This window comes from Pomacea canaliculata, linkage group LG10 (assembly GCF_003073045.1).
Source record: "Pomacea canaliculata isolate SZHN2017 linkage group LG10, ASM307304v1, whole genome shotgun sequence".
Classification (NCBI taxonomy): domain Eukaryota; kingdom Metazoa; phylum Mollusca; class Gastropoda; order Architaenioglossa; family Ampullariidae; genus Pomacea; species Pomacea canaliculata.
In genome coordinates, this window is record NC_037599.1 from 16,582,181 (window position 1) to 16,603,738 (window position 21,558).

At 40.3% G+C, this 21,558-nt stretch overlaps 1 protein-coding gene across 1 annotated transcript; it reads right to left on the reverse strand.

The window, feature by feature from the left end:
* Nucleotides 1-466: 466 nt before the first annotated feature.
* LOC112574453 (receptor-type tyrosine-protein phosphatase epsilon-like) lies at nt 467-20,893 on the reverse strand. Its single transcript, XM_025255535.1, has 25 exons — nt 20,513-20,893; nt 19,088-19,219; nt 17,327-17,460; nt 16,650-16,787; nt 16,099-16,234; nt 15,417-15,560; nt 14,208-14,363; nt 13,611-13,707; nt 13,129-13,217; nt 12,465-12,655; nt 12,147-12,234; nt 11,856-11,932; nt 11,487-11,523; nt 11,111-11,208; nt 10,526-10,645; nt 10,047-10,198; nt 9,658-9,793; nt 7,978-8,124; nt 7,358-7,457; nt 6,896-6,969; nt 5,738-5,875; nt 3,874-4,008; nt 2,203-2,354; nt 1,720-1,852; nt 467-1,575 (listed from the first exon to the last, which is right to left on the reverse strand). The coding sequence occupies exons 4-25, from the start codon at nt 16,653-16,655 to the stop codon at nt 1,369-1,371; spliced, it is 2,613 nt and encodes an 870-aa protein (XP_025111320.1). The 5' UTR covers nt 16,656-16,787; nt 17,327-17,460; nt 19,088-19,219; nt 20,513-20,893; the 3' UTR covers nt 467-1,368.
* Nucleotides 20,894-21,558: the final 665 nt, after the last annotated feature.

Consider the following 21,558-nt stretch of genomic DNA (forward strand, 5'->3'; position numbering starts at 1 on the left):
GCTCGTGCAGTTCTCTGGCTTCTACACTCAGCAGCACGTGCAACGCGAGTCTCACGTGCGAAGGTCTGTCTACACTGAGTACAGGATAAAGCTTGTTGCACATGGTGTGACAAAATGTAACCAAAGTTGGTTGGACAGTGGACATAATAGTTTTCACTCATTTTCCACCAACCTCTTTTCCATGGACTCATAATTGACAACAATCGTAAAGAGAATGTAACCTGGGAAATGGGATATCATCCAATTAAGAATGTAAATCAATTAAAATTTTTGTTTCAGACGCTTAAACTATTTTTTGATCACATGTTCTATTTGCACAGTCGAATAATTTCGGGTAGCTTAATAAAGTGTAAATCTGGCAACGTTAAAATATTCACAACCACACATACACGTGCACGCGCGCGCGCACACACACACACACAAGCACTCACACACACACACACATGTGTGCAGACGCATGTGCGTATTTCCTCCCATAATCATTTATTTATCATCAATACAAACATAGAAAAATGTACTTTATAAACGGAGAAACAATAGCATGAAGATGAACAACGATTAGGTGACGACTGGTTATATAATAACTAATTATGAACTCAGTACAATGAACTATTAATTTCTCACACAGTGGTTATTCAAAATAATTGTGAAAAATTTAATATTTTGTAAGCTATGGAGTTAAAGACTGTTAATACATCTGTCATACAAGTATTTCAAAATGAAAATGTTTATCTCTAGTCGTTCCCTAATTATGAATCAAACATATAAACATTTCACAATATGAAGAAGATATTACATCTGCAACTAGATAAATAGTTATCATTTAATGTCTCAAGATTCTAACGAATTTAAGTATAAAACCCCAAGATTTAAGCTATGTTATAGAAAAAAGGCTCACTTATCCATTTCTGTCTAAATTTGGAAACGTAATCTGTACAAAAGAAATAAACTGCGAAAGGATATGTTGAAGCCCGGCAATGAGAAAAAAAATTAGGGCCACATAAATCAGACAGGGTATTCCACAGTATGGGATGACTAGTCTTTACTCACAAACAGTATGAAATCGATAGCTAAAAAATAAAATAAAATAAAAAATAAAAAAATAAAATGAAGCCAGCAGTGCTATTAAAAATAAATAAAAATTTCAACAACAATAATCACTTCTATGTAAAGTTGCTTGCCGCGCTGTACTTACAAACAGATTATCGATATTACATAAAAATTCTAGCTAATTAAAAGTCTGGAGAACCAGGAGAACCATTAAACTTTGTGTCGACGGTGTGAGACGCACCAGAGCTTACAAGGAACACCAGCTGTGAGTGTGTCTATCAGCCATACGACGCCCACCGGTTATTGCGTCATTTCCGCCTAACGTGTCCCTGGCAGTCCGCTAGTCCTCGTCTTCCACACTGCTTCTTCGTCGCTGTTGTCGTCCGTTTTTTTCTTTCTTTCTTGGAGTTCTCGTTGAGGTTTTCGGGCTGTTGACCTCTTTTTGTAGATCTTGTCGCCGTTCGTAACAACTGACGAGCCTTCAGCGAGCATCTTCACAGCCTCGTACAGGGTTTGGTACTGTTCCTGTGTTGTGGACGAAATATTCAGCAACGTTTTAGTCATCGGGAGCAGTTTATAAAGAATTCTTGTCGTTTCTTTTTCTTAATATTATTATTTAAAAAAAAAATGAAACATGATCAGCGACCACGATGATGATGGACGACTTACGGGGCTGGAAATAAACTGGGGTCGGATGGTTCTCAGGTAACCCACCAAGGCAGGAACGGAAACAGGTGTGTCGGCCAGACGAGCCTGCACGTGGGCCAACGTCACGAACATGCCGCTCAGCTCTGCGCCGGTCCTGAGAGACAGGAAATGACACAGAGACACAGGGTCACGACAATGACCGCCATTCGGTGGAAGAGAAGTTTACTTGCTCTTTAGAGCACAGTGTGGTGTGTGTGTGAGAGAGAGAGAGGGAAATCCTGAAAAAATCTGTGAGCGAGAAAGATGAGGAGGAGGAGGAGGAGGAGGAGGAGGAGGAGGAGATAGAACTTGTGCTGCCCGTTCGCATTCGTGACTTTCGTTTCCATCTATTTTGATATCCGGACACGTATTTTTCACATTGTACAAAAACAATTTGGATAGATCGTTCACAAATCAAGCTGTAACCAAAAGCTAGACAGGTAGAAGTACACTTAAGGTCATGACCTGCAGGCGACCAGTACGATGCTTTCGTCCGTTTCCTCGTCAGTGATGCCGAGTGCGGCGGCCTGTGTCAGGTGCAGGAGTACAGGGACACTCGGGGTCCTCTGCAAACACTTCAGGAGGCGGACTTCCCGGCGTCCACGCAGAAGAGTCAGCTGCCACAGACCAGTACAAGCTTACAGTCAGTCTAGACAATTTGAGAGGCACCTGCCGCGGACAGTGAGAGCGACTGTGTCAATGGTTTTTAGAAAGACAGGAACGAAAGAATAAAAGAAACGCGTAAATTGTATTTGTTACCAAGAGTCAGGAAACAGGTCAGAAGGTCAGAACAACAAAAAGAAGAAAAAATAAATCGAAAAGAAAGATAGAAAAGAGAAACTGTCGATGAAGAAAGGAGAAGCACATAAAAGAGAGAAAGAACGAAAGAAAAAAAAGAACTGAATGAACAAAGTAATTGGTAAAAGATGAACATAAAGGGGATTTATAGAAACATCTAGGAGATGTAGGGCAGCAAGAGAGGAAGATTTAACCGCCTGACAAAGGCATTACACGCATGCACATCAAGCACACTTGTACTCCCATAACAATGTCAGCTGCTATGTTGAAGATTATTCACCACGTGATGATTTAAACATTTTAAAGACCGTAGGAGGCATTGGGAATGAGAGAAAAATCGAAACTGCAGGCATTTTGAAAAGGTCAAGCAAATCATACATGACATCATGGGCACCCCCCTTCTCTCTCTCTATCTCTCTCTCTCACACACAGAGGACTGGAGAAAGTCTACTGCACGTGCAACGGTTCCGACTGAAAGCTCCAATAATACTAAGATTATCTTTAATTTCTGGAATTAAAGCCTTGAAAAGCAAGAAACGTGAATAAAATTTTTATAAAATAATGGAAATTGCATGTTCTGTTAAAAAGAATTATGCAAATGTCACAAAAAGACTAATTTCCACTAAGCACATGCATAACTACACTCGAACACACTAGTAATCCGAAGCCACACACACATACACACACGCGTACGTAAACAAGAATACACATCACACCTTTTAGCACAAGCAGTGGCACAGAAATCCACACAAAACAAAGCAGCTTATAGAGCGATGAGAGAAAGAAAGAGAGAGAGAGAAAGAGAGGGAGAGAGATAGAGAGATAGAGATAGAGAGAAAGAGGAAAAACTCGACTTCCAATCACAAAAGACACACAAGGGGATCGGACGTCTCCTGTCATTATTTTCGGGGAGGACAAGTTGCCGAGCTGCTCCCTCATAGTGTTGCTGTTTAAAGGAAAAGGCAAGCGAGGTGCCAGTCTAGGTTTGCAGGATAGACGCTGACATTCTGAAAGGTTTTCAGTCGTTTTTTTTTTAAATTTACAGTAAGACATAGCAGCTCACTTGTACTACCTCAGACCTGAGGTTAGTCGCGATCATTTTGAATCCTGAAAACTGGAGCGGAAACGAGTCAGAACTCCAGGTTCTATCATCTTCCATTTTAATTACCTTTTCCTTTAAAAACACACTTTCTGTTAGCCATCTGCATGTGTAGGATCGAATTCAACAAAATCTGACTGAGTAATTTTTAGCCTTGTATGTAGCTGCTATTAAACAAAATACAATGAGCCCAAAGTTATCTACATTAAAAAAAAAAACTCTTTGAGACAGGCACTCACATTTAGTCGTTTAGGTTTTGTGCAGTTCACAAGCATTTCCTGATACCCTTCATGTGTAGCTACCAATCGGGTGGACAGTTTATAGGGTCCATACTGACACGTCTCTCCATCGCCGGGTAAGAAATCCACTCGAGTCTGCACAAAAATTAAATTAGCCCCAGTGTAGCTGATTATATTTTATTTGCGTTGTTTACAACATTGTTTGAAGCACTACATTGTCTTCAAACCTAATTTTCCCTGCATTTGAAGGTCTGCGTCAATCCTTCCTTCAAACATGAGAACGAGGAGGACAGAACTCGCATCTTGTGGCCAACAACTGCAGCGCCGCCATAATGTGAGTCTGACCTCAAGTTGACCAGTTTGTTTGTCACTATTAACTTTTCCCTTCTCTTGTCTTTCTTTTAATCGAAAAAATTTTATGGTTGGAATTTTACTTTGCACGTGCATGGAAATGCATATATTAGGTGGGGAAGGCGATGTCTTGTGATACCTTTCATCTCACAGGGGCCACAAGTTACATGTAGCATAAAAGTTGTGGACAGAATCCTTGAACTGTATATCAAATGATTCGTGACAAAAACCAGAAAACTGTCATGCTGTTTAAGAGCTATAAAAGCGACAAATATTGTAGCCCAGGTTTTAAACTATAAAGCAACATGAATAATATTATGACACATCCCTCAGATCTTCGTCTTCATACATTGCATACAGTGAAAGGAAAATTTTCTTTGCAACATTTAAAAACAATAAACAACGAGCTTTCATGGTTGTTATACAGACGAGGAGAGACGAGTTTTCAAAGATTTTTTAAAGCTTTCTGCAGGATATAAAGACTGGGAATAGGAAGAAGGGTTGTTACAGAAGTTATTACTATCAATAACGGAGCAAAATAAGGGTTTTTGAATGTTTGTTTTTAGCCACAGAATATTCGAGACAATATCTTTGTCCGCGTTTCTAAATAAATAGAAGCGAAGGGCCAAGTGATTAGAGCACTGTTGTCCTGTTGTCTGAGATCGGATCCCTCCTATCCCCGCACACACTAAAGGTTTGATACCCGTATGGTGGAGATTATTTCTCCAACCGACCAGCTGTTGAATGGGTACCTGATTCTTTACAGAATTATAAGAAGGATGGAGACTGAGATAAAGGAGATAGCCACCATCCTCACAAAGCAGCTGACCCCTCTCCCTCCCCAGAAAAGTGAAGTCACTAAGGACCAAACGACCGATACGCTAGGCCGGCTAGGGGACTATTTTGTTTTTACGAAATTTCCTGTGTGGTTACATCATTGACATCAGAACTTTCTGGAAACCCATGCCTTTTGTTTATTTTAGACAACATTATGAAAATCTAACGAAGAGCTGAATCATTCTGTAAGGTCACGAAGAGGCCACTGGGTGTGATTAACTCACAATATGACATTGTGTGCCGTCCATAACAACACTCCCCATCGCACTGCTGAATCCTGAAAGGTTCCGCAACATAATTTAAATACAATTAAAGGGCATATCCTCATCACTGGCCAATGTTATAAATCCTTTTTTTTAAATGTCACACAACCTCCTCATTAAGCTGCGAGGCAATGTGACACGGTGTTGCTATGGAGATGAGTCACAGGAATCCCAATCAACATTTTTACGTTATTAAGTTAATTAGTGACCGGTCATGCAAGCAGTCTTCATGTTCCTGACTTAAAAATAATTTCTTTTATAATTTGTTGTCCTTATCATGCGGCAGCTTTACGACAGTCTACCTGAAGTTATTGTCAAGTGAAAAATCTTGAGGAGAAAAAAATATCAAACTCGTCCAAGATAATTCTTTAAATAAATAAAATGTTGCCGATGAAAAACATCAAAAGTCCCACCTCGTGGTCTTCTGCAGGGTCTCCTGGAAAGATCACCACAACAGAAACTGGATATTCGTGGACAAGTGTCCAAAAGTCCACGACTGTAGTAGCCAGGGGCAGTTGGGTGGCAACATACTGGTGTCGCTTCTTGTATCCCTAGGACAATGAGAGAACCGCCTTCAGCAAACAGACAAGTTTAAACATCAGTAAACGAGCTATCGATGTCATTCACCAGAATTATCTTTGCCTAGCTCAACTGTTCCTAGCCCTAAAGCTAAATCCTTTCCTGTCCAACAATTGAAAAATTAAAGTGTTATTATAGTAATTGGTTAAAATTATCTGGGGTCTTCCTTTTTGGTTTTTCATTGACCTGGCTTCTATTCCCGTTTTGTCATGTTTTTACTTATTGCCATCATCTCCCTAATACTTTGACTCTCGTCATTGCATATTTAGTTTGTAATAATAGATATTGTCTTAAGTGAAAATCGCTGGTATAAAGTCTACAGATACGTCCATGTCCTTAAAAAAACATTGAGGTAAGTGGTCAACGGGGAAGAATAAAATGACTCAGGGAAGTTAATAATCTTCCTCCTTATCATCATCCTTACAGCAATCACAATCACAATCATAATTGCGCTTTATTGTGCAGAATCTCAAAACAGAACCAGGCTTGGTTCCCTGTTCCCTTGGGCTATCAGATAATTGCCAGTACTTGCCGCCATAAGTATGACCAGCTTCTAGGACAAGTTTTTGTAGGGAAGGACAAAGGCTACGCGTTCAAGAACCACCAGGGTGAAATATGTTTGGGAGGTAATGATTGGGTAAAACTCAAAGCAAAATGCTATTTTCCCAAATTCGGTTGAATACCTCACTTCTGTTATCGAGATACAAGTCTACAGTGATTAGGTTGTGGAGGCCGCAGCCAATGAGTGAGCTGGACTTCTGTATTAGACTGTGTACAAATGTGACGTCACATGTTTGAACTCTTTGTATGCATGATGGTGGTGTTTGTAGGTCTGCACCTCGGGAACGGAAGGGATGTATTGAGGCAGATTTGGTGAAATACAAAACGTGTATGTACCGAGGTCTACACAGTCATTAAAAAATTGAGTTCTATGAAACTTTCAAGGCAGGAGTGAATGTGTGGGAGGTGTGACAGAGAGGCTGCGCACTTACTGGTATGAAGATGGCGTTGATGTAGTCGTCACCGCCGCTCACAGCCGGCGTCAGCTCCACGCGGTGCGCGTCTTCTGTCGGTGAAAGTCAGTTGATGCTGTTACTTGTTAGTGAGTGGAAGTAGATGGCGTTACTTGTCGGTGAGGGTGAGAGTCATTGGATGATGTTACTTGTCGGTGAGTGCCATTGGATGATGTTGCTTGTCGGTGAGTGTCATTGGATGATGTTGCTTGTCGGTGAGTGGAATGTGATGGCGTTATTTGTTGATCGGCTTCCTTAGTCATTGTCAACGGATGGTTAAAAAAAGCAAAGAAGGAAAGAAATAAAGAAACGAAAGAAGAAAGAAGGAAGAAGGAAGGAAAGAAAGTTTGGCTGAAAAACGGAATGCGGAAGCAAAAATAAAATTAGCGAAAAGGCATAGATTGAAATATATTTGAGGCAAATAAGGCAAAAATTATTTACGTGGCAGAATATTGTGGAAGCGGTTCTTTGCCTTGTTCTCTTCTTTCTGACCAGCGGAGTAGTCTGTGAGGTTGGTTTGTCTCAGACATGAAGACAGCCTCTATTTGGAGACATCACAGAAACATCACAAGGCGTTATGGCTGGACAGACGTTAGACCTCCGTAGACACCATACAGACATCACAGTCATCATACATCAATTTCTCATGTAACAACACCATTACACCGCACATTCATCATATAGTCATCATGCAACTCTCGTCAGTCATCGTGTAGATATGTGCCCAAACTCAATTGCATGCTGTTAAAAAAATTATTTTGTATGCAGCAGATTCGGTATACTGAGGATAAAGGCTAGACATGAAGGCATATTATCTGATTTATTTGAAATCAGAAACTAAGCAAACGTTTGAAACAAGTGGGCTTTATTGTACTTGGACGGACGGACGGACGGACGGACGGACGGACGGACGGACGGACGGACGGACGGACGGACGGACGGACACACATGTTGGGTAGTGGAATGATCTACACTCTTTAAATTTTACTTATTTGTTAGAGCCATTGCCTCGTTCTGAGACGTTCTGTGTCGTTGTAGCTAACTACTTATCATCGACTGACCTTAAACTCTGCCTCAAGCTTGCTTTGTCCATCAGGTGACTGACTGAAAAGATTCCCAACAGCCTCTGGAATCTGGGACCTCTTGAGTAGTGTGCCTGACACAGCTAGACTAACCGACACAGCCTCGTGTAGAAAAATGTACTGCTCCTGTTGTAAGGTTTAAAGAATGGTTATTACACTCCACACAACCACCTCAAACAATAATTTATATATATGTGAACTACACTAAATACACTCACACGCACAAGACCCACTGACAAACAAGAAATCACACACACAAACACACATGTTACAACACACAGAGAAGGAAAAATAACTCAAGTGCATTTGAATGCATTTCCAAATAAAACATCTTTTGTCTTGGAAGTTCTGTGGACTTCGCTCACTTTACTTTTTGCTGCACCCATCCACATTATCTTTCTGAGAAAATGTCATTAAATGTCATGAACTTTTTTTTAACAACATTGGACAGCATCCTAACTCTTCTTATTAAAGCCACGTGCGCACTAATCTGATCTTGAAGGTATTCCAAAGCTTTCAAGTCTGGATAAACAGATTTCTGACAGCAACACTGCCATCTTGATCACCTTATTGGAGCTTTTAGATATCAGTGAACTTGATTTGACACTTCACATCAATATGAAGATGGTGAGCATGACTTCACAGTGACTGCGAAGGTGATTGAAAGCTTGAGGTGAAATAATTTTAAATTCACAGACAGTAAAAGGTATTCAATTACCTGCATGTATACCTGGTGTGTTCGAAACACTGCAACGATGTTTGTTTACAAGTAAGTGGATATACATGTTAGCTGTTAGAAACCTCTTATTGTCAGAAAAAATTGTTTTCTAGTTTTCGCTGATGAATCAGTTGTATCAAGACACCTGGAGGGCTATCAAAAGACAATTAGTGGTGTAGATCAACAAGGCTCAAAATTAAATTTTTGCATGTATTTTATATTTTTAAGACGATTGGACAGAAAAAACTATGTTCACCCGCACTTGTAGCTTCAACCTTACATTAGAGTCCAGGAAGCTGACTCAACGAATTCACTTTAATGGTCTAATTAGGAACGAGCAAACAGCCCGATATAATTAGTGAGGTTAAAGGTCTTGTGATTTTGCATAGATAAAACTGTTTTTAAACCCAACTCCATTTTGTCTGACAGAAGAACCACGTACAGGGTATAAAGCGGAACTAACGAGAAAAGATTTGTTCTCTTAATTCTTTAAAATGCCCGAAGGCACGTGGTCTGAACAGCCATCTACACATCTCTCGGAACCTTCTAGACAAGATGTGTTTTCTGAATCATCGATCGAATTCTCCCAGAATTCATTATTTGCATGGGCTGATGTAGATTTTTCTGGGTTTATTAAATTTCTGTCTCATTATGATGAATATAGGGAATATAGGCGTGATCACAAGAGAAAGTACTTTCATGCTTCATCCGTTTTAGCTCATTCGTCCTTCCTGCTGCCCAACCTTTAAAGTACATAAAGATTTTCATCGACGAGCCTTAAGATGCATGATGGTCTTGAAAGATTGAATGAACCGATGTCTAGTAGGCTTAAAAACGGTGCTCTTATTTTTATGAGTCTGTTTCTAATGTTAGGAGGATTAAAAGAAGGAAGAGGGCAAGACAGACGACGAGACAGGATGCGAGAGACATTTTTCACTGACCACCGTCTGAACCATGTTGACACGAGCTTGACGAAGCTTCCAGACACACGTGTTGAAGTCCACGTGACCTGTCTCTGCTGCTTCCGCCAGCAGGTTGTCCAGTGCAATGTATGTGCCCGTTCTTCCGATCCCAGCACTGCGAACAACGTGACAACAACGTAACAACAACGTAATAACAACGTAAGTGACGTAAAAACGCCGTTAATGACGTAACATGAGGGATATTATTTCACCTATGATGTGAAAATACAGCTGGGAATGATCACACAGAATTGTGAATGAATCAGGCAGAGATGTGACAATGTGTTTTGCGGTGATGGTGACTCTATATATTACACCTGTGTGTGTGTGTGTGTGTCTGAGTGTATCTGACTGCATGGGTCCTGCACCTGCAGTGCACAACGATAGGTGAGCCCTTGTGCAAGTCCGCGGCCTCCTTGACAGTCATGTGGAAATCCACCAAAGGCCATGGCGAGACTGGAGCCCCTTTGTCTGGCCAGGCAGTGAAGTGAAACTGAGTGAGTGAGTGTGACTCACCATCCTGGGGAAAAACATAACATCTCCGTTAGCATCGTCTGGTCCACTTGTATTCCAATAACTAACAGTCAGCTATTCTTACCTCAGTATCACTCTTCCACCTGTTTGAACATCGCTTAGAATACCCTTAATAATTCCCTTCAGAACACGAGCGTCATTCAGGGTGTTATTCAAACACCCGCCGTGACACTTACAACATGGCGAACGTTAGGTGACGCGCAGGTTGACAAGATGCTGTGATAGTTGATATCTGGCATCATGTATCCCTCTAACAGTTTTCGTATTGGTTTCTAAACTATTTAAAAATGTGTTTTCTTGACTTGCTGCAAACCTGCTTCAGCTGCAGCGCGCGGACCGTGTAGTCTGCTGTGCGTCGGACAGACACCAGAGTTACCGTTACTGCCCCATACTTCCGTTCTCCAGAGTCGGACCAGTACTGCTCGCACTTTTGCTGTTAAGGAAAGTGGAGGGGGGATAATTTATAATGAAATCCATGTGACAAGTAATTTGAAAAGTTTCTCCTTAAGAGGGTTTCTAAATATAAAGCGAAAAGAACAAGAGAGGAAATTAAGACAGTTTGAAAAGAAAGAATGAAACATATTCAAATGTAAAAAAAAAATCCACATCTGTGCATAATAGCAAGCTTACAAGACAAGGTTTTGTACTGTTTGATTTCATTTTTTACAGTATCATTATTTTAGAAAGCTGATAGGAAATAATGCCCAAAAAATCAAGCAGTCGTGTCATCTGGACATTAACTGAAAACAAGAAAGGTAAAAACCAAGAAAGAAAGACAAAGAAAAAGAGAGAATCAAGAAACAAGGGAAGAGAAAAAGAGGAAAGAAAAAGTCAAAACGACAAACGAACAAACAGAAGAAAGAAGGAAAGAAAGAAGGAAAGCATCTGTCACGCTTACAGTTCCTCCTTCAATGAGGTTGGTTAGCATGACAACAGTGTGAACTCGCTTCTCCCACAGCATGCGTAGGAAGTCCTGCAGAATGAGTCGACTCGGACCTGCAGTTCACAAGGATGCTCAGAGTTAGTGTCAATCTTTGGTCATGTGAGTATGGGGAAGGGGATCCAAGTAGTAAAACAACCATGACAACTAAGTGTAGTTGTACATCAATATAAAAAGTGTTTATCTACAAGATGTACACAAGTGCCAACAGATAATAATGTTGACAGTAGAAATAGTCGCAAGCTCTCGACTCAGTGCCTCTTGATTGTTATACTTTTCTTGAATTTCTATAACCTGCTATAAATCGAAGAAAAAGTAATGAAAACAACCCTACCTTGGGATGCGATGAATTTGGGTTCTCCATTGAAACCCTGGAATGCCAACAGAAGGTGGAGAAATGAAAGACGGACAGTTCAAAGAACATCAGGTGCAACAATCATTCACGAGAATTTATGCCTTTTATGGCAATAGATACAATAGAGCATTAGACATTTTTATAGTGATAGATGAGAACAGTACTCATGTTAAGCTCAGAAAATGTCTAAATTAATGGAGGGACGAGTTAATGATGTCCAAAGGTAGTGAATGTGTTGAAAGTGATTTCAGTGGTTACAAGTATTTCAGTGGTGAAAGTGATTTCAGTGGTGGGTCAATGACTTGCATGAACTGATAGGCTTTGTGAAGCACGTGACTGGATACTGACACTGATGTAGCAGGCATTGATGTAGTCGCTGTTGGGGTCTCCGTCGATGATACTCAGTTTAACTCGCGAGTGGTCGTCTGTCAAACAAGCAATCATCATCATCATCATACACATGAATAATAGTATCTTGCATAAATTTCGATTTTTACTTATGAAAAGTAGATGAAAAGTAGATAGTTACATTGCTTTTTGTCTCTAAATTGCACTCATTCATTTCTTTCTCTCCCTGTATGTGAGCGAGTCCGAGTGTGCGTGCGTGAAAGATGAAGATGCACTAAAGCAAACACTCACAAGCACAAATGTTCTTGTATCTGTTTTTGCCTCTGTTTGCATCGTTGAGTGCTGTTTGAGTCGACCCAGTGAAGCCTTTAGGAAGTCTCTGAAAGGTAGGGCAGAACCCACTGACCGTTAGTGACGTCATTCTTAAACAAACCTACAAGCACCCATGGCAGCTCACACCACAAGCAGCTTTTAAACTCACTAATAAAAGTAACTTCCATATTGCCTGTTAGATCGTCAATAGTTTCTCACACACAGACATAAAACACATTAAACAAACTGACTTCCCATTGCGTCCTCCCATCCGTCCCTCCGTCAAACCATTGTTACCTCGAACTGGCCTTTGAGTGACGTAGGGTCCAAGCGCCACCTGTCGAGGAGAGAGTCAAGCTGAGTCGTCGGAAAGCGCGTTGAGGATGTGTCCGGGTTGATGTTGTAATACACTTGCTTCTCCTTCTCCACGTGCGTCCCCGTTGCCAAGGAGATACGCGCATTGCTAAGTTCATCTTCATCCAAGACGGCTTTAAAGATGAAAGGAAATACTTGTCAGGCTTTATCAAGGTGTATGAAAGTACTGAAATCTCAAAGCACACCTGTAGTCGTAGATACGAAGTAGTGGAAGTCGTTGCTCTTGGGGCAGTATGGAGAATTCAAGGATGTTCCCAAAGATATAAAATAACGGTTTCCAGACCCCGCAGATGTTGTTTTACCCCTGAATCAGTAGTTACAAAGCGGAGGCAAAGATACCCTGGAGTGAAGAAACATAAAATAGTATCCTGGGTATCTGGACACTGCTTTGTAACTTCGGAGACAAAATAAGAAATAGGCATTTGGTCATGGGGGAACTACTTACTCTCACTTCATAAGTACGGCCCCTGGTGTGCACAGAGGTAAATGCATGGCAATAGAAAAGTTCAATTTAAAGGTTACTATGGTAACGAGGGTGGTAACCATGACAGACTCCATCACACTGTAGTTGCACTCGTCTACTCACTGACGCCATCCGCCACGAAAGCTCCGTTCATACTCGCGTAGTTGGTAGCAGAGTCAGGTGACATCGTCTTCTTCCACCTCCTTTTTCGTCTATAATAAAAGACACAATTAAATAATATAAAAGAAAAAGGAAAGAGAAAAAAAAAGAGGTAGAAAGAATGACAACTCACAATGACAATTATTTGTTAACAAAGGTACTTTTGTACATCCAGTCCTCACGAAGAAAAGCAATTCTTTAAAAAGATAATAAAGTTATAACAATATGCATTAATTACCAAGAAAGTGAACATGTAAAAAGTAGAAATTTTAATTATGGTTCATAGCTATAAAAGTTGATGTACTCGCAATCACAAAATTGAGTAACAATGTATACGGTAAAAGGTAGCAATCGGACTTTACGGAGCCGATACTTTTATGAGTTAAAATTATATAGAATAGGACATTGCGATCCATCAGTGTGGTGAGTTATACAGGATATCAGACCTCACTACGACGACGACGACAACTGCCACAACTATAACAGCGAGTGCCACGCCAGCCACCACTCCTCCAATCATTGCTGCGGCAGACGCGGGAATTTCTGAAAGATGAAATATATCCCACTCAAAAACCTTATGAAATAAATCTTAAAATATTATTTTCTGCCACAAAAAAAAAAATTCCAATTCAATTTGTTTAACGACCGACGGGATTTATCCGTTGGCCCGTTTGTGGCTTTCAAAATTATTTTTTATACCTGTTTTAGAGTTATAGATTTTTTTTTAATGGCGACTTTTTCGATTAAGCCTTGCACTTAAGAATCTTTCATTTCTCATATCCTACATTAAATAATCTAAATCGTAAGTTAGTGGAAATTTCCATTAGGTTCTTTAAAAACATTTCGAGAAAATGATTTTGAAAAAAAATAGTGACGGGAACGAAAAGCTAAAAATCCACAGAAAAACACAAAAGAAAATACAAAACAGAAATTGATTCTGCACATGTTGAAAAGGGACATAGAGATTATATACTACATCAGCAGCGACGACGATGATGGTGATAATGATGATGATGATGATTGTGATGATGACGACGACGTACGTTGATAACAGTCGACACCCGTGTAGCCGTCAAGACATCCTTGGTGCACGCGCCCTGACACGTGATGACAAGATGTCGCTGCAGCACCAGACGTCACGCGGCAGAATTTGCTGCAGACCTGAGTGCAGTTGGCGCCGTAGGTGCCGCTTACACACTCTGCAAGTGAACAAGAACATTACTTCTGTCTGCCTGTCTGCATGTCTGTCTGGCTGCAGGGGTGTCTACCATCTAGGTTATTTTGGATTCTATGTGTATACTAATTGTGACAGACAGACAGACAGACAGGCAGACAGACAGACAGACAGACAGGGACGGACGGACAGACAGGCTTAGAGCATGGGACTTGAGTTAAAGAGGAAGAGAGATGTGTTTTACGAATGTGCTGCTAAGATGCTCTCCTGAAGAAAAATTCCCCTTTCCTCTCCCTGTGAGGTCAGCTTGAATGTTAGCGTGTCTGAGGTTTGTACTTTTGGCACTTGGTGAGTGTCGTGCTTGGGAAGGTTTGCAGAGATGGGAAAAAAAAGGATAAAAGAGACAAAAAGAGTAAACTTTGACATAAAAGTCTGTGAAATCTAAGTCGATTAACAAATATCGTCAGAAAAACGATCACACAACCATCTACAAACGAAGCGTGCTCATGTGGAACAAGTGCCCATCACGAATTTCTCGCTTTGAAAGCTGAGTAAATGGACAATTTCGAGTGCATAAACTCTCCTGCCTGGGCTTTATTTCTGGGAGTAAAATGGGAGTGGGTTTTGAGAGTAAAAAACTAAACCAACGATAATTAATTCGTACAACTAGGAACTTGAGTTCTTTGATGATGCATGCCAGCTATCCTTTAAGAAAACACGAAATCGACGGTGACTTTGCTGAATAGCAAAACAACAACAACAAATCATAATGCTGTTAGTCGGTTACGCAAGTCCGCTTAGCAGGTAAGTAAGAAAGTAAAGGATCGTACTACATGCAGAAAAAAAGAAAAAAAGGGGTAGGAGAAAAAACACTTAAACGAGTAAAAGAGGAAACAAAAAATATAACGAACAAACAAATAAAAAGTTTATTACAAACAAACAAACAAATCAAAAAATAAATAAATGAATTTAGGTAGCACAAAAAGAAAGTGAAGAAAACAAGGAAAACAGAAAGAAAAAAAATATAAATGTCATGCATGATGCTAGGACATGACATGAATTCGCCCACAGTTCTTACTGTCGGTGCAAAGGTCGCCTTTCCAACCAACTTTACACCCGGATGAGCACTTGCCGTCCTTCGGGTCGCAGTCAGCATCCGCGCCCCCACAGTTGACACTGCACTTGTTGGGGCACCGGGCGCCGTAGGTGCCCTTAGTGCAAGCTGCAACGTGATATTTACGTCAACTGGACGATTTTCTTCTTTTGAAGTCCTCAGGTCCACACACACACACACAGAGAAGGAGAGGTAGGGAAGGGGAGGGAAGACAGAAAAAAGCAGGAAGAGAGTACTCGGTGTTTTCACAAAGACACTGTAACACATCAGTCAGTAACTTCATTTAAGGCGGATCAAATCCAGCAATGTCTGTGACTTTCTATGGCTTCATAAAGTCTCCGCTGTAATGAGCATCCATAGAAGAGAAACGGAAGAATGATAGCTTATCTAGCAACGAGATAAATGTGTCTACAAGGATTAAAATGCGTTTAACTGGAGAAGGCACTTTTGACACGGTTTGTGGAAACAAGCGTTGACAAAGAACATCAGTAAAGGTTAGTTAATAATACTTTAGGGGTATTTGCCCTATGGGTGACAACAGTACAGGATCCACCCGAGTACCGAGTTTTTTCTCGCGCCATTCTCCTATTTTCTGAATACAGTTCAAGCGGGTGTTAAAGGTCACGTGCCAAGAACAGCCACTCACGACTTTCGCAGAGGTCTCCCTTGAATCCGGGAGAGCAGTTGTTGCAGACTCCGGAGGCAGGATTACAGCGGTGATCCTGGCATTTGATGTTGCAAACTTCTGTACAGTTCTGGCCCCAGTTTCCCGGAGGAACAGTCTGATGTGTTCACAAAAACAAAAAGATCAAACGAGAAAACACTTCAGACAAGTTTACTGTTTCCATCAGCAGCAAACTATGTCATAACAGCACAGTGAACCCGATGTTTCTCTTCTTGTCATTAAATCCTTGGTCTGCTGACATCAAACTGGTTTATATTCCCAAGTCTATGATGTACTTTAATGTAAATTGTTTTCTGAAAACCCCGCACATGTATGTGTGTGTGTGAGAGAGACTTTGGAACTTTTTTGTGTATCTACAAGTGCCTGGAATAATGACAAAGGGAGCTGACATTTAAAAAATTGCTACTATATAATATATTCAGTATATTCGAACAAAAATACTGTAATGCGAAATAAACGCTAAAATACAAACATTTCAATAAATCAGTCAAATAAAAAAACTTGTAGCTGACTTTCATCGCAGAAGTCGCCCAGAAGACCTGGGAGGCATCCCTGTCGACATTGGCCGTTGACTGGGTCGCAGTCTTGCTGCACGCACCCTGGGCTGCAATTGTAGGAACATCCAGGTCCCCAGGTCTTTGCGTCGCAGGCTGAGTTAAAACAAACATGGAAACAGTTTATGGAAACAGTTCTGAAAACAGAAGACAAGCAGAAGTTGTAAACGGTTTTGACGGGTAACGCATAGCCAAACATGAAGATGAATGCTACCTTTCAGCCCCTCGACTAGAAATATGTTGTTTGACTAAGTTTGGCGAAGTTGTTTGTGAAGGTCATAGGAGACCCAGTTGGGACATTGAAACTTTGGTCTATATACTAACCCCGAACTTATTCACCAAAATTGTTTGCCAGTACAACGGGACTTCAAATTTCAGCTTTAAAAAACCTCATTATCACGTACTTAAACGAAATAATTCCTTGTATTATAAAAATGTTTTAAATAATGCAAGCAAACTAAAACAAAACAAAACCGTCAACAAAGCCCTCAAAGTTATCAAGGATAAAAAACAAAACAAACAAACAAACACAGAAAAAGAAATACACGCTATACACAATAAACAGAGGCCGGTGCATGCATTCAAATTAAAAGTATATTTTGGAAGTTTTCTAACAAAAACTGGCAGACACGTACGCTGGAGACACAGACTTGGCTTCCAGCCCGCCCTGCAGGAAGCAAAAGCCGTTAACATTGTTGCAGGCCAACTCCTGGACAATGAAAACTACACAGCTCCTGACAGTCCCTCCCGTAGGTTCCACCAGTACATTCTGAAAACAGGATTTCAATTGAATCTCAAGATCAACACACATCATTGCTTCGCAAAAATAAACTGTAGCAGACAAGGAGCGATAAACTATTCTGTAACACCACATTTTCAAATAAGATGTTTTAGGATTAAAAACCTTCCAGTAGCCTAAATGTAAATAACAGTCATAGAAAAGAAAATTTTACATATTATCTAACAAGACGAAAAGGAAGAAATAAACTAAAATAACTGTCATTTTTTTTCTACTAAAGGTACAGGGGGATAACCATGTTCTTATTTGTGGTCGATGTGTGTGCTTTGGTGCATGTTATGGACATGGAACTTCACAAAGACACGACAAAAGAATCAAAGGGTCTCTAACATTAGTCTAAAAAAGGACTTCAGCTTTTTATTCATCTGCCATAAGTTAGGACTGAAACTGAAGCCGTGTGGGTGGTAACTAAGACCCGACAGAAGCATTATTTTTATTATTTTTTTATTTTTTGAGTGCGAACGAAGTACCCAGGGGGTCGGTTGTGAAGTGACGGGTTAATGAGTTGAACTCAGTCCATAGCTTAAGGCCCAACCACTTGCCACTCCTCCTCATCCTACGGCCGCTTGGCAATAACAACCTTATTTTTTTTCCAAAAGAAGCTTTTGTTGAAGAGAAAAGACATTACTTTGAACGACTGAGAAACTTGATCTGTCCTCTCAAAACTTTATGTTCTCTTTTATGGACAAGTTTAGTTCAGTGCCATTTCGTAGTTTTTCGAAGGTGCACGAAGAAGCTGGTGACTATTGCAAACGATGGTTCATATTTAGTTTAAGGAAAGGTGAAAAAGGAGGTAATTAGACTTCAGGGAAAGGAAATTCTTTTATCAAAGGCATTTTTTTATTAATTGAATACACACATCACGGACGCACACATACACACACGTTCAAGAAACATCTGTAGTCTTAGGCCACACAATTTAGGAGTATCATCTGTAGCTTTCATGTTGTTGTTTTTTTAAATTCAATGTGCAGATTCTACTGTTCACATCGTTCAAGTACTTGATTAGTGTTCAGAACCTGACACTAATGTTGTGGCAGAGTGCTACAGAAATAGATATTTATCTTTTATTCATGACTGCAGACAATACATTTTACATGTTATTCAAATCACCCTTCATTCTTTACAGACATTCTTGACAGAAGTAGATGTCTTCTTGCATTATAGCATATGTTTAATACTAGTTTCCGTGGGTTTTTTTTTCAAGATAAAATTCCATTTAGTAATCCCTGTGGGCAGAGAATCAGAGTCTCCAAGAATTAATTATGCAGATTTATTCGTGACACAAATTATACACCTGTTCTTTCTTCACTTACTGTAATACTCACAATTTGAAGTGTATTTTGAAACTGATTGATTCTATAATTTTTATAAACTGCAGAAATTTATTGGCCATGTTTGGAAATTTAAGTGAGCGTACCAAAAGTGACACCAATATTGTTAATGTTTTAAATTGCCATGATTTATCTGCCAAGACTCCTGCTCGTCTTTATTAACCATAGTGCTTTATATGCTTCTCTAGAAGCGATAGGTCCTTAACGAGTTTCTTCTTTATTTAATTTCACTGTATTTTAATCAAAGTAATTGCCCTCTGTACCTTCTTCACATTTAAACCCTCGGTATCCAGGCTCGCATGCGGAGCAAAAGCCAATGGCGTTGCAGGTGCCGTTGAGACATTTCTCTGGACACTTCTGAGAGCAGTTGGCGCCCCACGTCTGCGGTGGACAGGCTGCAAAATATTTGTTAACGATAACGAAAACAGCGAAGCCACGCCTCTGGTGAACGAACTCTACAAAATGGAAAACATTTCTACATAATATTCGTGCATCTCGGGTATTGAATATTCACCCAAGCTCGCGGCCCAAGGCTGCCGGTAATTATGATAAATATACACTGTCCACTTCAGCCTAGTCATCCTACTGGTTAGCTAATTACTCTAATTATAGTTCTACGGTGAACACGACTTTGCCAGTCAAAATTCTGTGTTTTCTAAGATTATAATTAAAAAAAATATTTAAAACTCATTCTTTGCTAAGTTCATCATTGACTTTAAAGTTTAAGTTAGGAAGCAGCTTTTAATTGCTGTCACCTCAGCCAGACGACTTATTTAAATATAAATAAAAGGGAAAACTGGACATCTTCAAGCACTTTCGCCAATAAATTACTCATTCCATTCTGACAGTCCTCTTGATCACTGTCAGAAGGACCAGACGTGTATCCCTCAACCTGACAATCGTCACCATCAGTCGTGGGCCAAACATCTATAGCAACATGAAGAATTCTAAAGTGCACACGGCCCACTTGGCTTACAAAATATTCTCAACTTTATATTGTGCTACATCTACAGCAGAATAAACGCCTTCTGAAGCTATTTCAAAAGGAGGAATCTGGGCAAAAAATTCTGAAAACAAAGCCGAACATGTCGAGAGCATCCAATGCTCAAAGAAAGGGTCTTGGACAAGGGACACAATCTCTTCAGCTGCCCATCAACGCCGACTGGTAAAAAGTTATATTAAGGAGAAAAGACAATGGTGAGGTATTTAAAAACCAAGAATGTGTATTTGAAGTGGGTATAAAAGCAACATGAAGGCAAATGACACGATGAAATGTGATAAGAAAAAAAGCAAAGCCCTATTTGTCAGTTCTTTGCCAGTTCTTTTCAGAAAACATTCCACACACAACTGCCAGCGTTAGTAGGATTCCAGTAAAGAGAGGCGACTCACTCCGTGAAAAAATAAAGAAGAGAAAAGAAAAACCGTATAAAAGAAGTCAATTTTAAAAAAGCTCAGCTGTCAACCCTACTAGACAAAAACACTACACTTCATTTTTGTTTCATGATATGCCTCTTTCCTCTGGTCCTAGTCTGTTGGTTTGGCTGCTTATGCTCTTCGAAGATGTTCGTGATGGAAACTTTTACAGAAAGACACCTCGTTACTTATCATCCTCCTCACAAGTGACTTACAGATAAAACAAAAGCCGGGTCACACAGTACTTTGTCTTAAACTTGTTTAAAGCACATTACCGCCTGTAGATGTTGTAGTGGTAGTGGTAGTGGTGGCCATTCCGTCTGGAAAAAAAACCAGAATTCTGTCACAATCACTGAGACATCTGCCACCTCGGTAACAAGGCAGATGTTTCTCGGCTGACGGGGGAGATATTTAATTTTGATAAGCGAGGGCAAACATGAAGGATGAGGCCACCACGTTCTCGATTATGTCCCCTTAGGTGGCAAGAGTCGGGGATGGGATGAGGTTAACCCTTTAGACGACTGATCCATGTTTCACTGTGATGGCCTCGTTATGGTCTGGTGCGGGTGGGTTAACGTGTAGGGATACCTGGTGGAGGAAGTTCTCGGTGTGGCTGATGCTCCAGGCAGACTGTTGGTGGAGGCGGTGATGGAGGGCTTAGTGCGGGATTTGAACAAGTGTAGGGTTTGACTTTACCTTGAGGTACCTGAGGCCATAAGGGACAGGGAGGGAGGGGATGGAAGGGTGAGGTAGAGAGAGAACCAATCAAATGTGTGTTATATCTGTCAAGATATGGGGAAGAAAATACTTTGATAGCTATTGTAATTTTTGAAATTTATATCGCATACTTTCGCACAAATATACTGATGTAAATACTCTTTATTGTTGCAGACAGTAGGCAATGAGTCTCAAAAATGAGTGAACTGGATACAAAGCCTACACATGTTGTAGAGGGGAGACTATCAGACTATCAGTATTGCACTAGCACCAAAAGGGAGATGATTAGAATAACTATGTTAAAGAGTGTAAAAAGAATGCCCTAACATGTCCTTATCAATCAATCAATCAATCAATCAATCAATCAATCAATCTTGCCTTAGGCCTGGACAGAAATTTGTCGTTGGCTATCTTACAAATGAGGATGTGTTCCATGTTGATCAAACACACTCACACACTTGCAATCCCTTAAAAAAAATCTGCGAGGCTACATACAGCACAGCTTTGAATATTTTCACATATATTCACATAAATTCACAACTGCACCACTATGTGTCATTAGAACATTTCGACACCATGAAACAAATTCAGGCATATTCAAGAA